At 41.0% G+C, this 19,376-nt stretch overlaps 1 protein-coding gene across 4 annotated transcripts in view; it reads left to right on the top strand.

The window, feature by feature from the left end:
• The window catches only part of ITPR2 (inositol 1,4,5-trisphosphate receptor type 2), a 356,349-nt gene that overhangs the window by 111,153 nt on the left and 225,820 nt on the right, over nt 1-19,376 (top strand). The window contains exons 10-18 of one of the 4 annotated variants that reach the window (XM_073317588.1): nt 594-638; nt 9,256-9,446; nt 10,804-10,903; nt 11,064-11,224; nt 13,940-14,081; nt 14,857-15,018; nt 16,023-16,195; nt 18,308-18,427; nt 18,531-18,716. In XM_073317588.1, the coding sequence (XP_073173689.1) occupies nt 594-638; nt 9,256-9,446; nt 10,804-10,903; nt 11,064-11,224; nt 13,940-14,081; nt 14,857-15,018; nt 16,023-16,195; nt 18,308-18,427; nt 18,531-18,716 (1,280 nt within the window). Of the gene's footprint in view, nt 1-593; nt 639-9,255; nt 9,447-10,803; nt 10,904-11,063; nt 11,225-13,939; nt 14,082-14,856; nt 15,019-16,022; nt 16,196-18,307; nt 18,428-18,530; nt 18,717-19,376 lie in introns of those variants that run through there. The other 3 variants (XM_073317596.1, XM_073317605.1, XM_073317614.1) reach the window with 3 other exon arrangements.

Below are 19,376 nucleotides of genomic sequence, written 5' to 3' on the forward strand. Positions count from 1 at the left end.
TAGCATCTTTCACACAAGCTTCTTTCACTACTTCACAATAGTTTAATTCATTAAGCTTCACAATCCCACTACAACGTAAGTAAGCATTATCATCTCCAGTAATAATGGCTAAACTGAGTCACCCAGCAGTTAAACACTGTCCACTTGACTACGTCTTCAGTGCAAAAGAGGTGTGTGTTTATATATGTCTGTGTGTATGTGTGTGTGTAAGTAAAATCCTAGTGGAGACAATGCATTCTAGTTTTACCTCAGTGTAGTTAGTCAAGGGCAAACCCAGGTGGGAGCTGAAGTGTTGACTTTGACTGGCTACCTTGAGATAAAAATTACCTGTGCCTTGTCTCCACTAGGGTTTTACATAGTTAGCTCTATCTCAATGGAAAAACACCCCCCCCCCCTTTTTTTTTTTTTTTTTTTTTTGCACTAAAGATGTAGCCGGTGGAATTGAATCCTGGAATTTTGATTTTCAGATGCTGGCTTTAACCGTTGAGTCAATGTGCATAATAGGTGACTGAGCAAAAATAGGATACTTGCTGAGTATAAAATCAGTGTAAAAACGATGAGACAAAGTTATAACGAATGCTTTTCTTTTTCAGCTTAATCCACACTATCCAGATGGGAATACTGAAGGAAAGATCGTGGTAAGTGGAATGCTTTCTTTAAATGTACTGCAGGATATTTTGTTGTATTCTCAATCTAATATAAAGTATCAGCCCCGGGTGGAAGGGTTATTTTTGTTTTACGTACATATGAAATACAAATTATTCAGCCTCTTGGTGTATCATTGTAGCCCATCAGGGTACTGGGAGGTGTAATTCATTAAGGTTCGTAAAGTACTTTGAAATCTTTGGATGGAAAGTCCTATAGAACTGCAAAGTGGTGGTGGTTGTATTTGTCTAGTCACCTTTTCCTATAAGGCCAAAACACTGTTTCAGTTCTCCAGAAAGCAGGAGAAGGAAAGGGAAAAAGAAGAGGGTCACGGAGTATTGAAAAGATCACAGCAGCACTTTTGATTACTATAGCCTCTATTAGAGTAGATTTCCTTCTGCTTTGAATTCTGCTACCGCCGACCTTGGGCTCTCTGTATAAACAAAAGCACAACTAAGAACTATTGTTAGGAAAAGTTTTTCTCTTGCTTAATAAAAATGTTTGGTTTCCAATTGCAAATGGAACACTATGATACCTCTATACTATATTGGGGACTGAGTTGTTCAGAGGTTGGTAATGGGCTAGGGAGTCTTTCATGTCTAAGTTACTTGGTTGAATCCAGTGTCATATCGGCATGTACCAGCTGGTAATTGGTATTAACCAGTCAGTACTGTCTGGTGGTTGCATATGTGTCATTAATTGGTTGTCTTAATTCTTCTCAAAGTTGACAGATTTCCACATTGCTCTTTAGCACTGGGCTCTTTAGCAAAGAGACCAAGGACAAAATAAACTTGGTTATTTGTTGAGTTCTGAATCCATGCTCAGAGCTGTACAGATCACAGAGAAGACAAAGTCTCTGTCCAAAAGGAGCCGATAGCCTAAGGTCTGACTCTCCAAACGTTTAACCAGTGCATGACACGTACTGTCAAAGTCAGTGGGGCTGTTCATAGCAGTAAGTGTTACTCCCAAATGTATTTGCAGGGTTGGATCCTTAGAAAGGAGTCTATAAGCTCATACATGGAGCAGTGAGACTGAGCTACCCTAGCATCCCTAGAGATTTTCTTCAGATCATTGTAAATGCACATGAGAGAGTATAAACGCTTTGGCTTACAGTTCCTACCCCATCCAAAGCAGAGCATATGGAAACGGTGAGTAGGTCTACGCTGCAATCAAAACCCTGTGGCTGGCCATGCCAGCCCATTCGGTCTCACAGGGCTCAAGCTAAGGGGCTTTTTAATGCAGTGTGGATGCTTGGGCTGGTTTCTGGGCTCGAGGACCTGGCAAGGCAGGAGGGTCCCAGGGCTTGGGCAGCAGCCCAAGCCTGAACATCTACACCACAATTAAACAGCCCCTTAGCCCAAGCTCTTTGAGCCCAAGTCAGTTGACACTGGCCAGCTGTGGGTTTTTAACTGCAGTGTAGACGTACCCCTCTGTGGCCTAGTCTTGCCTAGGATTTAAAGATGTGATTGATGATGATAGCTAGCTCGATCTAAACCACAACTTCTAAAATGCTAGGCACGGCAAGGCAAGTTGAATGTTAGCACATGCTAAGGTGGTGGAGTTAAAGCCTGCTGGGAATCTGTTACCAACCAATCCAAGTATTCAAAATAGTGAGTCAATCCTGTCCCGCTCACCAGCCAAAAATCATGAGATTGACTTAAAAACTACAAGGTTTTTAAAAATAAATGTGGGGACATTTTTATTTGTCTCCTGTTTTTTAAGCCTTTAGGGAACTCATTTTCAAGCTTTTCTCTGTGCTAGAATCTTTTTAAAATGATTGCTGAGGTTCTGACAATCACATGACTCCAGAAGCTGGAGCTTTAATAAAAATGCCAAATGCTTTGAGGATTGACAGCACACTTCCTCATGTATGGCTTTATTGGTAACTCAGCAATACTAACCCAACATAAACCTCAACCTACAGTCACTCCTAGTTTTTCCTTCCAGGACCTCCTCTGTCCTAGTTCCCTCTGCACCCTCCTTCCCTTTATATCCAGGTTGGAGCTAGATGGCCCCATCTGCTAGCATGATTCATCAGTAACTACTTTGAATCTTTGTGCAAGCAACTGAACCTAGTGTTTCTGAACAGAAGAACCATGCATTCTTACACAAGGTTTTCCATTCTGCTATCCCGTTAGTGTGGCGATATTGGCAACTCTAATTATCGCAAGCCTCAGGATAAAAATAATGAATGTTTTTTTCAAAGCCACAACTCCTGTAGCTGAGAATCTTGCTTTTGTTTATAAAATATATTTATATTTCTAGCCCTCATGGTTGTGGAGAAAAGTCTGAATATGTGAACTAAGTGCATCCTATAAGGCACAGAAACCTAGAAGTCTAATAAAAAGAACTCCAGTCTTTTAAAAAAGCTTATGATTTTTAAGCCAAACTTTTTGGGTTTGGCTCATGGTTTCTGAGTGCTTGCCACTGACAAAGCTGGCGTGGGGAAGCCTGTTCTGTTGCTTCCCATACTGTAGCTCCTAAGGTAGAATAAAGTTAGAGGTCTGTGGTCTGTAGGGTTGTCAGTTTGGATGCTTTTTCCAAAGTATATAAAAAACAAACAAGAAGTAACTCACTAACCCCTCCATGCAATATTGGGGTTCATTTTCCAGTGCTCCAGTAACTAGAGCTCTGTGCTTGTGACAAACAAGCACCCCATTTGCAAGTTAGGCACCCCAAGCCCATTGGATTTCAATGGAAACAGGGCACTTAATTCTCTTAGGATAAAATTTTCAAAGTGCCTAAGGGCTTGTCTACATTACCTGCTGGATCGATGATCGCATCTAGTCCAGACACGATAAATCGACCGCTGAGCGCTCTCCCGTCTGCTCCAGTACTCCACTGGAGTGAGAGGCACAAGCGGAGTCGACGGGAGAGCGTCAGCCGTTGATTTACCACAGTGAAGACACCGTGGTAAGTAGATCTAAGTTATTCATGTAGCTGAAGTTGCATAACTTAGATCGATTGCCCCCCGCAGCGTAGACCAGGCCTCAGTGACTTATGAGTCTTAAGTTCCATTTTTCAAAAGTGAATCTGACACTTAGGAATCTCTATATTACAAATCAATAGGGTTTAGGCTCTTAAGGGCCTAATTCATTATTAAAATGGGAGTTGTCACTTTGTCCCTTTTAAAAATGTTACCTTTAGGTTCTTTTGAAAATACTGCCAAATTGCCTAGTGAGGAAGAGCTTTAAAAATCCTGTTTCGGTTTCTGGTAATATTTGGCCTTACAATGAAGGGCAATACACTTGTTACATATTTTTCCCCTCCAAAGCCTAAGAGACTATGTAACATGAAGGTCTTCCTGTAATTTAGAAGCCTTTATTAAATGCTGCCTTCTCCAGCTTTTGAAGATTGGAAGGTTATAGTCTATAGTGCATCAAAAAGTCAGCGCTGTATGTTACAGCTCCCATTTAAATTCAGAATTGGTGTATTACGCTGCAAAGAAGTCTGTTATTTCCAATCACACAAATGTATAGCATCCACAGGGACACCATAAACATTGGGAAAATGTCAAGAACAGCTGGGAGCCTGGGTTTCATTAATTCCTTTCCCTAAGAAGGCTGTCGCCTTTGGAAGGGTAAACTAACTCCCTCACAAATGAATCTTTGTGAGATAGCACTAATCCTAAGTATTTCCAAACTGGCATTTACTGTTGTGATTTCTTGGCGGTGATTTATATATATATATATATATTTTTTTTTTTTTGCTTGAATAAATAGGGTATTTCTGCCATGGAACCAAAAGGCCAGATCCTCAGCTTGTGTAGTTTTGACATAGCTCCATTGAGTTCAATGGAGTTTTGCTTTACATCAGCTGAGGATCTGACCCAGAGAGTGTTTTCTTTCTTATATAATTCCCAGGTGGAATTTTTTAAAAAATACTGTGTCTCTAAAGGCTTTTTCCTTTTGTCTTCCAGCAACTGAGCTTGTTTGTTTAAAAAAACAAAACAAAACTTTAATTAAAATTTTATTATGTGTAATGCAAGTCATCTGGTTTAAACAAGTGGAGCAGTATTTTAAAAGGCTCAGCTAGGAATTAATTTGGTAATAAATAATCCAAAAAGCACAGTTTAAAAATAAGTGTCTTTAGCTTTAAAATGGTAGTGTGTCTGTGCTTATCTAAAGCCAGCAGTCAGACCACTTGAGAGGCTCTGCACTTGCAGTGAGAGAGAGAGAGAAACACACATGGATGCTGACACTTTATTATTCTGCTGTTGCACACAGGTCTGAATCAGCTCTGAAAACGCATACATTGTTTCTTACAGAATGTCTCTGGCTCCTAACAACAGAATTGCAACGTGATGTCTCTGCTAAAAATGGGATGACTCACAAATGAGTCAATAGGGAAGGTGTTATAGGCGGCTAACTGCTGTGCTGTCTGCCAAGGTTCAGTAAAATGCAGGAGCAAGGGTAGCCATTAATTTACTCGTTTTTCATATAGAATTTTTTAACTCGTCTAACCTAAACAGTTCTGTTCACATTGCTGCTATATGAAAATGCTGGTTTTCTAAGAGCCTACTAAACTGGGTTAACATATTGAGATATTACGTTGTACTGGATTTAACAGGCATTTTAAGAAGTCTGGCTGTTGTTAAATTTCATTTCTACTGAAGTCTGTATTCATACAGGAACAGGGCATTATCCCTGTCTGTCTCTATGCCACAGGAGGTGGTTTTACCAATTGGAATTGTAGATTGGGTTTGCATTCTAAAAGAAATGATCTTCCAGGTCTGTCACATTTTTGCACTGTTCTGTGCAGTTAAAATGAATGCTCCTCCATAAGTGAAGCCACATGCAGGTCTCCTGAATTTTAGGTATAAAAGACTGGGGATAGGATGTAGTTGAACAGTGGTGTCTCTTGAGATCTGTGGTGGCGCATATCTACTAGCAAACCATGCTAGTCGCTGTGAAGTAGAGTAGAATCATAGAATCATAGAATATCAGGGTTGGAAGGGACCCCAGAAGGTCATCTAGTCCAACCCCCTGCTCGAAGCAGGACCAATTCCCAGTTAAATCATCCCAGCCAGGGCTTTGTCAAGCCTGACCTTAAAAACCTCTAAGGAAGGAGATTCTACCACCTCCCTAGGTAACGCATTCCAGTGTTTCACCACCCTCTTAGTGAAAAAGTTTTTCCTAATATCCAATCTAAACCTCCCCCACTGCAACTTGAGTAGTCTAGTGGGCACTTGGAAATATCCAGGTATTGGGAAGGAGAAGTCTGATTTTGCCTGATTTATGTTACCTCTGGTTGGACTATAGTATTTGGCTCCAATTACATTAAACTTCTGTTTCACAACATAAAGAAACATTATATGTTTTAGAAAATTCCTTCCTATATAATATGATATGTCAAACCAATGGCGGTAATCCAGTATCTGTGAAATTTTCTGTATTTTATATATAATCTACTGTAATTGGTTTAAAAATATGCATAATGGACTGAAATTTACAAGTCTTCTCAATTTTGTGCCGATGTTTTTTTCCAGATTGCATACATGACAGTGTTATCCGTTGTTTAGGAGTACCAACTCCATAAAGCTCATTGCCATCCATGACCACCTCATCTGTCACTCCTCCAATCTCGCTGTACTCAATGAAACCTGGATCCCACTCAAATGCTGCCTCTGCAGCCACTCTCTCTTCTCACACATCTCACACCATGACTTTAAAAACAAACAAATAAACAAAGATACCCTGGCAAGGGTGTTGGGCTTTTCTTCTTCCACATTTGCTGATTCCATTCCCTCCCTTGCCCCAGTCACTGTCTTCCACTGGATGGTACACCAACTGGATCTCCTTTCCCCTACCCATCTATGTAGCTAACTCTGACCACGCCTGCTAGTGCCTCTTAGAGTATTCTCTATAGTCCCACACATCCAGGCTGCCATTTTTTCTTTTCGAAGGGCAAGTCTACACTACAGCCGGGATCGATGCTCTGAGATCGATCCACCAGCGGTTGATTTAGCGGGTCTAGTAAAGACCTGCCAAATTGACTGCAGATCGCTCTCCAGTCGACCCTTGTACTCTACCCCTGTACTCTGTGAGAAGAGTAAGGTAAGTCAACGGGAGATTTCTGCGTTATTCATGTAGCTGGAGTTACATAGTGTAACGTAGGTCGACTTACCGCGGTAGTGTAGACATAGCCTAAGATCCATCCTTTTCCTTCAGAGACCTAAAACTCTGGTCCAGGTTCTTGTCATTTTATGTCTTCATTACTGTAATCTCTTCCTCCCTACCCCTTACCACCCACATCACCTCTCTCCAATCCATTCAAAACAGAGATACTGACATCATCTTCATTACCTCTGACCGTATCACTACCCTCTCTGCATCCCATCTTTGTCTCCCTCTTCTCACTGCATCTAGATCAAGCTTCATGTCCTCACCTTGAAGGCCCTTCACAATTCTGCTCCTCCTACCTGTCCACTCATCTTTCATTCCAATGATGGACACTTCATTCACTTATTTGCCAGTTTCTCACACATACAAACAAATAAAATACCTTCTTCCATGCTGTCCCTTCTGAATGAAATGCCCTTTCTGCACTGATCAATAAAACTGACAACACAATAGGCACTGGATGCCCCTGAGGAAAGTGCAGTTACAGGAGGATTTCTGCTTCTCTCCCTTGTTTAGAGCAATGGGATGGAGTGTTAATATTTTCAGGGTTGATAGAAGAAGTGAATATTTAGCAAGGATTTGAAAAGTTTCTTCTCCTCTGGGCTATGAAGGGGAACTAGTTTCATCTGAATTGGTGAAATTCATTGCAATTGTGATGGCTAATCAACAGGCAGTATCCGTAATCAAAGCACCACCCAGATTATCTCTCACTATATAGGTCTTATCAAACGACTAATGCAAAGCAAGTGTATCCTTTTTATATTGCTTAGCACGTTCCTTGGTTCATGACACACTATAAATCATGTTAATCACATTTCAGATCTCCACTGTCTGATTTTCTTTTTTGGCATCCTTGGCTCCCCTCTTTCTCTCTCTCTCTTCCACACCATATATTTTGTGTGCCTGATGTGCCAGGAATTGTTAATCTGAAACTGATTGCAAATCTTTGATAATATATATAATTTAAAGGCCTGATCCTGCAGTCCTAACAGAAGGAGTAACTGTTACACAGACCAGAAGTCCTGTTGACTTCAGTGGGGCTATAGATGTGAATATGGATTACTCCTTTCAGAAAGGGTTTGCAGCGTCAAGCCCTGGGAATTTAGTATTTTGGGCCACATTTACAAAGATGCAGATAGGCATGCAGTGGGTTTTAGGTGTCTAGCTCTCATAGGTTAAAAAAACTGGGCATTTGTAGTCTTGAGAAACCACTGAGGGGGAGCCTGATAACAGTCTTCAAATATGTTAAGAGCTGTTATAAAGAGGACTGGGACCCCCATGTCCACTGACGGTAGGACAGGGAGAAGAAGTAATGGGCCTCATCTGCTGCAAGGGCGATTCAGGTTAGATATTAGGAAAAACTTTCTAACTATAAGGGTAGTTAAGCTCTGGAATAGGTTACTAGGGGAGGTTGTCCAAATCCCAGTATTGGAGGTTTTAAGACAGTGGTCCCCAAAGTTTTACCTTGTGTCCCTTCCCCCCAGGGCCAGGAATGGGGCTGTGGCTCTGGGATGAGGGGACGCATACAGGGGTTAGGGGGCTGAGGCTGGGGCTGGCAGCCAGGGCCCCGGGGCAGGCATGGGGCTGGCAGCTGGGGCCCTGCTCATTGATTCTAGGACCTGTTTCTGTTAGTTGATGAGCTCCCTCAATTCCACAGACATCAGTGGGATTTGGGACCACTCAGCACCAGGCAGGATCCAGCCCCAGGCAGGATCCAGCCCCTAATGTGCTGTCTGTTTACACTGAGAATTTTAGTCGAGTCCAGCTGGCTGGCTATGCCACTGCCAATCCATGCAGTGTCAGGTTGATTGTGAATGGAGCAGCTGCCTTGGCCGCTCTCATTTATCAGGTGCTATGATTATGACCACAAATGGGAAAAGAAAACGGACTCTTAGAACAGCAATTGAACTAATCTTTCTTTCTCTTTACATTTCGATTTTCATCCATTCTTTGCTTTGATCTTTGGCCCCTCCAAACTAGTGCAGTGTAATTACATCTGATGGGTGGCCAGGGTCTGCAACTACAGCACATTTTTGAAGTGCTGGTGTCAAGTAATAATCAGAGCCGGCTCTAGGCACCAGTTTTCCAAGCAGGTGCTTGGGGCGGTATTTAGAATGGGGCAGCAGTCTGTGTCCTGCGGTGGCAATTGGGCGGCAGCTCCGGTGCTCTTCCCACCGCAGCAGCTTTCGGCGGCAGCTTTCGGCAGCAGCTCTGCCACTGTTGTGGCAGCGGCAATTCAGCGGCGACTGCTTGGGGCGGCAAAATTGGTAGAGCCACCCCTGGTGGTAATGTATGTGGTACTATAGTCTCTCTGCAGTGTGTGACCTGCTCCTGTTGTTATGACTTTCTGAGACCCTGTGTCCACGGGGCAGATTGTATCCTCTGTGTTACGCTCTCCAAAGCTGGCCCTAACGCATCCTCACTGGAATGTAAAAGTAAAATTCAGATGTATTACTTGTCCACAAGGTAATTGGAGAATTTATAATAGGGCCCAGTGCAAGCAAAAACCCTTGTGCCTAATCAACAGAGAGACGGCGACCTTGCTGCTTCAAAGAAGAAACGGCAAGCAGGGGAGAAGATTATGTATACTTTGGTCTCTGTACCACATGGAAATGACATCGCATCTCTCTTTGAACTGGATGCCACCACTCTTCAGAGAGCTGATTGCCTGGTTCCAAGGTAAAAATAAAAATACTGCATTGACAAGGTTTCTCTCTAGCATTATACTGGTGAGTAAAGCTGAAAAATCAAACATATGCATCCGATGAAGTGAGCTGTAGCTCACGAAACCTTATGCTCAAATAAATGTGTTAGTCTCTAAAGTGCCACAAGTCCTCCTGTTCTTTTGCGAATACAGACTAACACAGCTGCTAGTCTGAGACATATGCTAGTGTTATTCTTCAGGTGAAATTGAGGAGCATTCCCAGATAAACAAGAGATGTATAAAACATGATCCTGCTGCTGTGACTAGATAAAATAATTATTAGGATAAAACAAGTAAGACTTAAAGGGACACTGCCAAGATATAAAAATAGTGGGGCAAATGTTGCACAGGTGTGATTGAGAGCAGAACTGGGCCTAGTATGCTGTTTGAAAAAAAATGTACTATTAATAAATCTGAGAGAATCATTCCCAGTAAATAATTTATGCAATGAATTTTGCCTTGTTTTCTGTGCATGCACTGCCCGTGACAGAGCATGGTTTCTTGGAATATATTTGTTGTTCAAATTCATTGAACAAGTAGTTTTTGAGGTTTTTTAGTCCAGAAATTAATTGTGAATATTTGAAATTTTGAACAGTATTGCGTAATTGTGATTGGTCAGATAAGTCATAAGGGTTTTTTTCTGTTCCATGATTGAACATTCAGTCACTTGGGGGCAAATTCTCCTGAGTCAATTTAAAATTTGGTTTTTGATCATATTTGTGTATGCAACTTTGAAATTTGTTTTCTGTGCTCCTTTTTCCTAGCACAATTCACTTGCATGAATATTCAGAGTGTGAACATGAAAAGGGAGACTGAAAACTTGGCCAAAGTGAATTAATCTAAAAAAGTAGAATGAATAGTCACTGAAAAATGTTTGCATTAATTGCCCATCTCTAACACCACCACAAACTGAAAGAATTTAAAAAATCTAATTCATGCTGTTTGTGCACTTGATTCTCAGCTTATGATTGATACTATAAGTGCTTGTTCACATGAGCGTTCTTATTGAAGTCAAGCTTACTCATGTGAGCAAGGGTTTTCAGGATCGAGCTATTAGACTGTGCCTACTAATGTGTTGCTGTTCTTTGAGGGTCACAACTCTGCAGAAGACTGTTCAAATAAAAGAAACATGTTTTCATACTTGGCTGAAATTCACAGAAGTATTTCTGTTCACGTTAGATTTTAGAACCTTCCCCTCATCATCTTTTACTTAAATAACTTTACTCGTGGTCTCTCTGTCATATTGTCTCAAAACATTCTGAGGAACAATGAAGTGTGTAGCTTCCATCATTTTTTCTCCAGACCTGTTGTTTTACTGTGTTTTGTCTTTAGGAACTCTTATGTTCGGTTGAGACACCTATGTACTAATACTTGGGTGACCAGTACTAGTATTCCTATAGATACAGAAGAAGAGAGGCCAGTGATGTTGAAGGTAAATATTGATACAAGTGTACTAACTTTCCAAACTCATTCCTATAATTATCTGTGAATGATTTAACTTCCCTACATATAAAGTTATATAATAATTCAGAGGAAGATAGAGGATTGCTCACCAAAATTAAACTCTGTTTAAAAAAAACACACTATTTCAGATTGGGACTTGCCAAACAAAAGAAGACAAGGAAGCTTTTGCCATTGTATCGGTTCCTCTGTCTGAGGTCAGAGACTTGGATTTTGCCAATGATGCCAACAAAGTTTTAGCATCCACTGTTAAAAAGCTGGAGAATGGAACAATAACACAAAATGAAAGGAGGTCAGTAATGTGGTTTTTTTTTTTTTCCTTCAGGTCATTTTCATATAAAATGAATATGTATGTTGTCCAAACACCACAGTAATGGGGACACCAGTAAAATCTAGATAGATCGGTAGGAAGGCAGGTGAGGAAGGTGGTTAGGGTGCTAGCCTGGGACTTGAGACTGGCTGTGCCACAGGCTCCCTCGATGACCTTGAACAAGTCACTTAATCTCTCCTGGCACCTTAAAGACTAACAGATTTATTTGGGCATAAATTTTTGGGTAAAAAACCCATTTCTTCAGACGTATCTAGGTAAATCTTAGATGCATCTGAAGAAGTTGTTTTTTTTACCCATGAAAGCTTATGCCCAAATAAATCGGTTAGTCTTTAAGGTGCCACTGGACTCCTCATTGTTTTTGTGGATACGGACTAACATGGGTTACCCCCGATACTTAATCTCTCCTGTGGCTCAGTTCTCCGTGGGTGTAAAGGGGACAGCGGCACTGCCCTATCTCACAGGAGTGTTGTGAAGATGAAGTCATTAAAGATTGTGAAGTGCTCAATACTATGGTAATGGGGGGGGGGGGCTTAAAATGATCTAAAATAAGGAGAAATGTGAGTTTCAAGATTTACCTAGATTATAGAGCAAACTTTAAACTGTTTGCATTCTGTAGCATTTGGATCCAATGAGCCTGATTCTCATTTATATTAAGGACCTTTACCCCACTCTGGCAGTGTAATTTATACCCCCTTTACACTGCCAGAAAGGTGAATGAGAGTAAATGAGAATCTGGCTCAACATCAACTCTTCTCCCTTCTATCTATAACCCCCTGTCCTGTTCGTCCCTCCTACTTTCCATAGCCTCTTCTAAAGGCTGTTTGGAGTGGGTCTGCCCTTTGCATTCATCCGTGCTTCAACTTCAGTGCTATTGGAGTGTCTGCTCTTTACACCCTCCCAGGAATTAAGGGACTTTGTTGCACATTGTAGCCAAATATATCATACTGCGCTGGGTGTAGTATGCTAGTTATTTTCAACGCTCTCTGGAAAAATTAAATGTTAGATAGCATCTTTGGGTGCTGTTTAATTTGTAACTCTCATTCTGCCATGGAATATACACACCTTTTTATTGAAAATGTTAATTTTTTGGTGATAAAATTAAGCTTCTGTTGACAATTGAATCAAGAGGTTTTTGTTAATAAGAAATAGATTTATCCTAACGTGGCATGCTATAATGGCCTAAGCATTGGTACTTAACCCTAAAGAGCTGACAGGCCACTTCATCACTGAATAGAGGCAGAGAAGCACAAACTAATTAATTGGAGTGTGACGTAACAACAGTGCATCTCGCTATTAGGCTTGTGACCGTGAAACATTGAGATTCAGCATCATCGGGTAGTGGGGCTATTGCTGTAATATAGTGCTGAAAATATTTCATAGTGCTTTCTGGATGCTGGCATTATTTTTGTCTCTGTGATTTCCTGTGAAGGCGTAGCAGTCCTCATTCTTCCCTTCCCTGTCCCTTTCTGGCTTATAAAGGTAGGGTTCCTGCCAGCACCAGACTAGTTGGTCAGCCCTACAGTCGCATCCTTTACCTTTTGCTGCTTGGGCAGCACTCGTGTACTATAAGCCTTGTTCTACTCGGATCAGGTTCTAAACAGATTGATGTACTCCATGAGATCCACAAATGGGCTGAGATTTTTCAAAGCGGGCTAGGAGATTTAGCACATGGTTCCTCTTGAGAGTAATAGAAGTTGTGTGTTTAAATCCCCTAGTCTGTTTGTTTTTTTGTTTTTTTTAAATCTCAGCTGAAGATCCACATGCCTCTAGACCCTATAGTTTAGAAACCTGGGTCTAGAATATATGTAGTAGGCCAAATTCATCTGACACTTGGGGGTCTGTGGGTTTAGCTGCAGGCAGAATTTGGCCCACTCCTTGTTGAAAGCTTTTATTTTTCTTTCCTCCACTTTCCCTATGAGCTGGTCACGAACACCGAAGGTTTAGTTACTGAGCCCACATGGGATCATCTTGGCTTTTTACAGAGCTGCTGCTGGAAAGCCTGTAGCCCTTCTCAGGGATGTTTGTTAAAGTGGGTCTGTTGTCCATTTGAAATTCAAAGTTCCATCTATATATGTTCTGCCATATGCATGTACAACTTACCGTTTTTCATCTGCCTCCTTCAGGATGGAGTAACCATTTTCTAGTATTAGAAGTACCCCTCCCCTTTTGGTGCTGTTTACCATCACCCTTTCCCTTTAGCAGGGAGTGCAAGACGTGGTCTTTTGCAAATCCACCTTCAATACCTCCTTGGCCAGTAGGGGTACAGAATAGGAGGGGGATGCTTGCATGCTCTTCCACTGCATACAGTGCAACCTATCTAAAGTGGCCAGCATTAATGGTTACCTGAAAAGCTCTAGCTAAGCTGCATATGAAAACATCTTGCTGCTGTTGCTGGCATATTTGTGTAGATTACTTGTTTTGGGATACTGTCCATCAGTTCCACTTGCTTCCTGTTTCGTTGTGGTTCTTTAATGCTTTGGTAAACATCCTTGTGATGGATTTAAGCCTCTGCTGATTTAAGGTCTTGAATCCTTAAGCACGTGTCAGACTTGGCTTTGCAGTGGTTGAAGTTCTGCTGTGCCACAGAAAGCCTGTTCTAAAATGTATGGATTTTTTTTTTAAATGAATCCTAGCAAGTGTTGAACTTGCTAGTAAGGATTTCTCTACTTGTTCTAGGTTTGTAACCAAGCTGTTAGAAGATCTCATTTTCTTTGTTGCTGATGTTCCTAATAATGGGCAGGAAGTTTTGGATGTGTTGATTAGCAAGCCAAACCGGGAAAGACAAAAATTAATGCGGGAACAAAATATATTGGCCCAGGTATGTTTTGGATATTAGCAGTTTGTTTATATATGTACCTATTGGGGAGCTCCTGAAGGAAGATGGTCGTTTAATTAACGAGGCTACATAGTCCTTTGTTAACATCCACTTGGGATTTCTAGGTGTGAAATTAGCCACATGGGGCTCACTTACTGTTGCCTAAATGAAAATAGGAAACATTTGATGAGGGGAGAATTGAATATAAATGGCTATATTCTTTTCTGAGCTACGCCTGTGCAACCCCACTGCATCATATGGCTATAAGAGAGAGTAAAGTCTTGCCGAAGGATGATAAAGTGGAAACATGTTTTCTACTCTAGTCCCCAGTACTGTAAATGACTCCACAGCTGGTGAACCTCTGCATTCTCATAGAGCTGGAAGGATCCAGTTTATGCTAAGATCTGTGCACTTGTGAATCAGACTTAATATTCTTTTTAAGTAGCTTCTTTAATAAACAATGGTGAATAGGCTGGAAAAGAGGAATAACAGAATTGTCCTTCCCTTTGACTGTAAATGTATCCAAATTTTTTCTACACGATGTCAGTGAGTAGATCAAAATGGGACAATGTCACTGTTTTAACGTCTGAGATTGTCAGGATCCCCCACTCCCCCATCACATTCAGTCTTATGTAGATGGCAAGAGTGGTGCCCTATTTCTTACCTGGTTTAAGGTACTCCTGCGACAGTTAATGCAAATATGAATAGAAATGGCCAATGACAGTCATACAGAAATGTTAGTTTTGTTCTCATACTCAGTGATTTTGATTCTGAACAGATATTTGGGATCCTCAAAGCTCCTTTTAAGGATAAAGGAGGAGAGGGATCAATGCTGAGACTTGAAGATCTAGGAGATCAGAGATACGCTCCATACAAATACATGTTAAGGCTATGTTACAGAGTCATCAGACATTCCCAGCAGGACTATAGGAAAAACCAGGTCAGTTGTAGCCAAGATTTTTTTTGCCAAAATTGTTACATAATCGTATACTCTGGGTCTGACCCTGTGCTCTGTACTTGTATTTGGATTCCTGTTGTATTCCAATGAAACAACTCTTGTAAGAAGGGGCTGGTGGACTGGGCTCTGTGTGCATTAGTATGTAGCAAATCAATCATTAAAGTATTGACTTCTCTTGCTGAACAATGGTATTTTTGTTTAGGAATTTTTACAAGAGACCAGTGAGATGTTAGGGTTTCATTTCCCCGGCATGTGCTCCATACCATTTCTTCCTCTTTATAAGCTCCAGAGGTTCAAGCATGAGAATGGGACTCCCAGTTTGTGGGTCTCTGCTGTATCACTAAAATTATGCTCTTGGATGTCAGACTAGAAAGTGGGAGAGTTGCAGGGAATTCTGAATTCTTCTCACTGACAAATTTGTGAAGCAGAGTAATAGGGGTCTCAGAAGCAGGACTGATTCAGTCAAGCTGCCCAACCTACCGCCACAGAGTACCCTTTATGAGTGGGAGAAAGTTCAAACCCATTCAGTCCAATATTTTTATGAACTAGAGTTGAGAATGAGTCATCAACCCAAGGACTTGGCAGGCATGGAGGGACTAAAGATAAGGTGTTGAAATGATGTGTATGACTTCTATGATTTCCTTTCTAGAGCCTTTCAAAATATTTCTTGCCTCTAAAAACAAGAAGAATACTTCTTCAAAATAATGTAAATCCCAAATTTTCCGTTTATTTTCTGTGTGTTTGGAGCTGGGGGAGGGGACTGTAGAAGACTCAGAAGTGTTGGCCACCCCTAAGACAGCTAATTTTTTCTTGGAGTATATTATTCAGTGATCCCAGATTTACTTCACTTCATGCCACTAGTGAGATATGTGTTTTGAGTATTAGTTTGAGGGATCAATTGAGCTGAATGTTGCTGATCCTAAAAGAAAGATGCTGCTTCTTACAGGCTGTTGAAGAGATCATCCTGAGGCTTTTTTATTTTTCAGGAATATATTGCTAAGAACTTCTGCATCATGCAGTCCCAGATTGGTTATGATATTCTGGCAGAAGACACCATCACAGCTTTGTTGCACAACAACAGAAAACTACTTGAGAAACACATCACGTCTAAAGAAATAGAGACATTTGTTAACTTACTGAGGAGGAATCGAGAGCCAAGGTTTGAAGTAGCCCACATACCTTTCTTCTGTATTGATACTCTTTTATTCTTGTAACAGCTGTGAATCTGCCTTCTATTTGCTAGTTTGTTATCTCTCTTTCATGGCTTAAATATTTTAATCCTGGCAGAGGAAAAAAAACCACACTACTCATATTGTGTATAAATTGTTAGACTAGAGAGAGCAGAAATTCCTGAAACTCTCTTGGTTTCACCACTGCTTCCTGTCTGAATGTAAAATAAATGGAGTGTCTAATGAAAAAAGGATCTTTAATGAAAAAAATGACTTCCAAATGTAAACATACAGTAATAATGTAAATGTATTAAATCAATGTACTGAGGGCCAAATTACTTTTATGGGAGCAATTTATAGTACTGCTGGGGGATGTTGCATTGCATCGCTATAATTACTCTGCATATATCTGCAGCCATATCACCTGGAGCTGTGATTTCATCACGTGTCCCAAGCTAAGCAATGTTGGGCTTGGTCAGTATTAGAAGAGGAGGCCATATTGGTACTGAGCCAATTCCCTGGTTCATTATTAGAAGGGGACAGGACCCTTAACAAGGTACAATTGACCTTGTTTATTTAAGATCTCACATCACTTTTTGCAAGAGGAAGGATCTTAATTTGATTGATTGAATTTATTATTTGAATGCAAAAACTTCACTTGTGCTTAAACCCTAGGTGCAAAAACAATTCATGCTTTAAAAGCACACCTTACAAAACAGTTCAGAATGACCCACTGTTAGCAGTTAGGACCTGCCCCACAGCACTGACTCATGTGAAAAATCCCACAGACTTCCATGGACTGGTTTGCATGAGATGAGGTATGCAGAACTGAGCTCCAGAACACATACACACACTGTAAAAATTAAAACCTTCCTCAGCGTACAATCAGGGTACGTGATTCCCACCTGCCAAGCCTGAGTAATTACATTCTGCCTACTCAAATTTCCACCACATTTTCAATCAGATTTAGTGGGATTTTTTTTAGTTTTTTGCTCTAAACTGTTATGTAATGTTGCTAGGTTACTTCCATTTTAGCAAGTAGCAGGTAATTAACTTCATTTTAATGGTGGAGGAACTGGTTCCTGAATATGATATACTGTTGCATTTAGACCTTTCATTCAAAAATACTTTATGAACACAAACATTCTAGAGTTCAGCTGTTGGTATTGTAAGTGTAACCTGGGGTAGTCAATTATTTTTTGTCAAGATCCACTTCTTTTGGTCAAGGTATAGTCAAAGTCCAGACTCCAGAGAAAATAATAAAATAATAATGATGATGATAAAAAGATTTCGGGGTCCGTTCAAAAGCATCTAGCAGTCTGGATTTGGTCCACAGTACACTTATTGACTACCCTGGTGTAACCTATGCTAATACAATGTGGTGATCTGTCCCCCTTGAGTGGCTAGGCTACATAGAAAGGTTTGTGAACCTGCTACTGGCTTCAGGCTAACGGTCCTTGTGGCAGAGGCTCATGTTTTCAGATAGAGGTCTTGGGTTTGATCCCTGGTCCTCACTAAGTGCCTGTGAGGCAGAAGGCATTTAAAGTTGCCTTAAATGGGTAGTTGTGGATTACTGTAGCATAGGGGATTCATTGGATGGCATAAACTCAGCTACACCTGGTTTATGTCAGTCACTCCCCCATCCTTGGTATTTAGATTAGGGGACAGTAAGTGGCAGGTGCACTAGAGTGGGATAGGTGGTCCATAGTACAGAGTACTCCTCTGGATCCTGGGCCAGTGATGAAGTCCTTAGTGGAGTAATCCCACAGGCACATCTTAGAGCATCCTTCAGTCTGGTGTAAATTATAAGAGGGACTGTTTGGGTCACCCTTGCCACACTCAGCCTGAGCTGCAGGGATTGAGAGCTCAGCATTGATCTCAAGATCTTACTCCTCTTTAGTGGTTAGAGGTTGTAATAATATGAATAAACAATGATCAAAGTTTCAATACAGCATGTATTTAGAGAACTCTAGCACTAGGGGCTCCCTTGAGGTGAATGTTTCAGAGATGAGCACTCTAGAAAAAATGAAGATCGACAGGTAAACAGATTTCCTTTGTGATGCTTCTGTGTATAATATTTTGTTTGCTTTTTTCCTGTCCAGATTCTTGGATTATCTATCAGACCTGTGTGTTTCTAACACAACTGCCATACCCGTAACTCAGGAACTCATCTGTAAATTTATGCTGAGTCCAGGGAATGCTGACATCCTCATCCAAACCAAGTAAGCAGCTGTAACTGAAACATACTTGTCATTGTTACCTTGCCTTTCTTGCCACATCGGTAACAGGGTTTGTGTAGCTACAGTTTGCGTTATTTATTTGAAGGCTGGTTTCAATGCAAATAGACAATCCCTTGGAATGCACCATCATCCCAGAGGATATTGATGAGGAGGAGGTCTGGCTCTACTGGATTGACAGCAATAAGGAACCACATGGCAAAGCTATCAGGCATCTGGCCCAGGAGGCTAAGGAAGGCACAAAGGCTGATTTAGAAGTCCTTACCTATTACAGGTAAAACAATATTTTTACTATTCAGGGAACCAGATGCTACTCCTGTTGAAATCCATTGTCATTATGTTAAACTGGAGCAAGGTCAGATCTATGCTCCGTTTAGAAACTGGATCTAAGTTTGTGATCCTTCCTACATTTAAAAAAAAAAACAACAACAATCTCTCCAATATTTTCCAAAGAGTGTTGAGGCTTCGATGCTTTTGATGCATCCCTGTGCTCTCAAAGTGCTGTGGTTTCAGCTCCTCCCTTCTCTAGCAAGTGGGATTACACAACAGCTACTTTAGTATACTCTTGCAGACCAGGTGTGCTCTGAGCTGTTGTCCAGAAGCACTGAGAAATTAGCACCATCAGCACTTCCAGGTTCCAGGCACTGGAAGGCAGGTGCATGAAACAGTCTTAAATGTATTGAAAGTGAATAGTTCAAGGGTTTTATCCCACAACTGCTGTTCTGTGTGGGGGACTTTCTTTGAACTCCAGTGTGAGTTGGGTATAAAAATCAATGGGGATAGGAGCCAAATACTAGTGTTTGCAATGGCAAGTCAGCTTCTTTGCTAACAAAGGGGCTGTATTATTTTCATTATGTTACATTGGAATGGCATAGATCAGGCTCCTGAGAGTATATTCTCAGGTATGTTGCTTTGTGCCATTCAAAAAAATCCA

The sequence above is a fragment of the Lepidochelys kempii genome, chromosome 1 (genome assembly GCF_965140265.1).
Source record: "Lepidochelys kempii isolate rLepKem1 chromosome 1, rLepKem1.hap2, whole genome shotgun sequence".
NCBI lineage: Eukaryota > Metazoa > Chordata > Testudines > Cheloniidae > Lepidochelys > Lepidochelys kempii.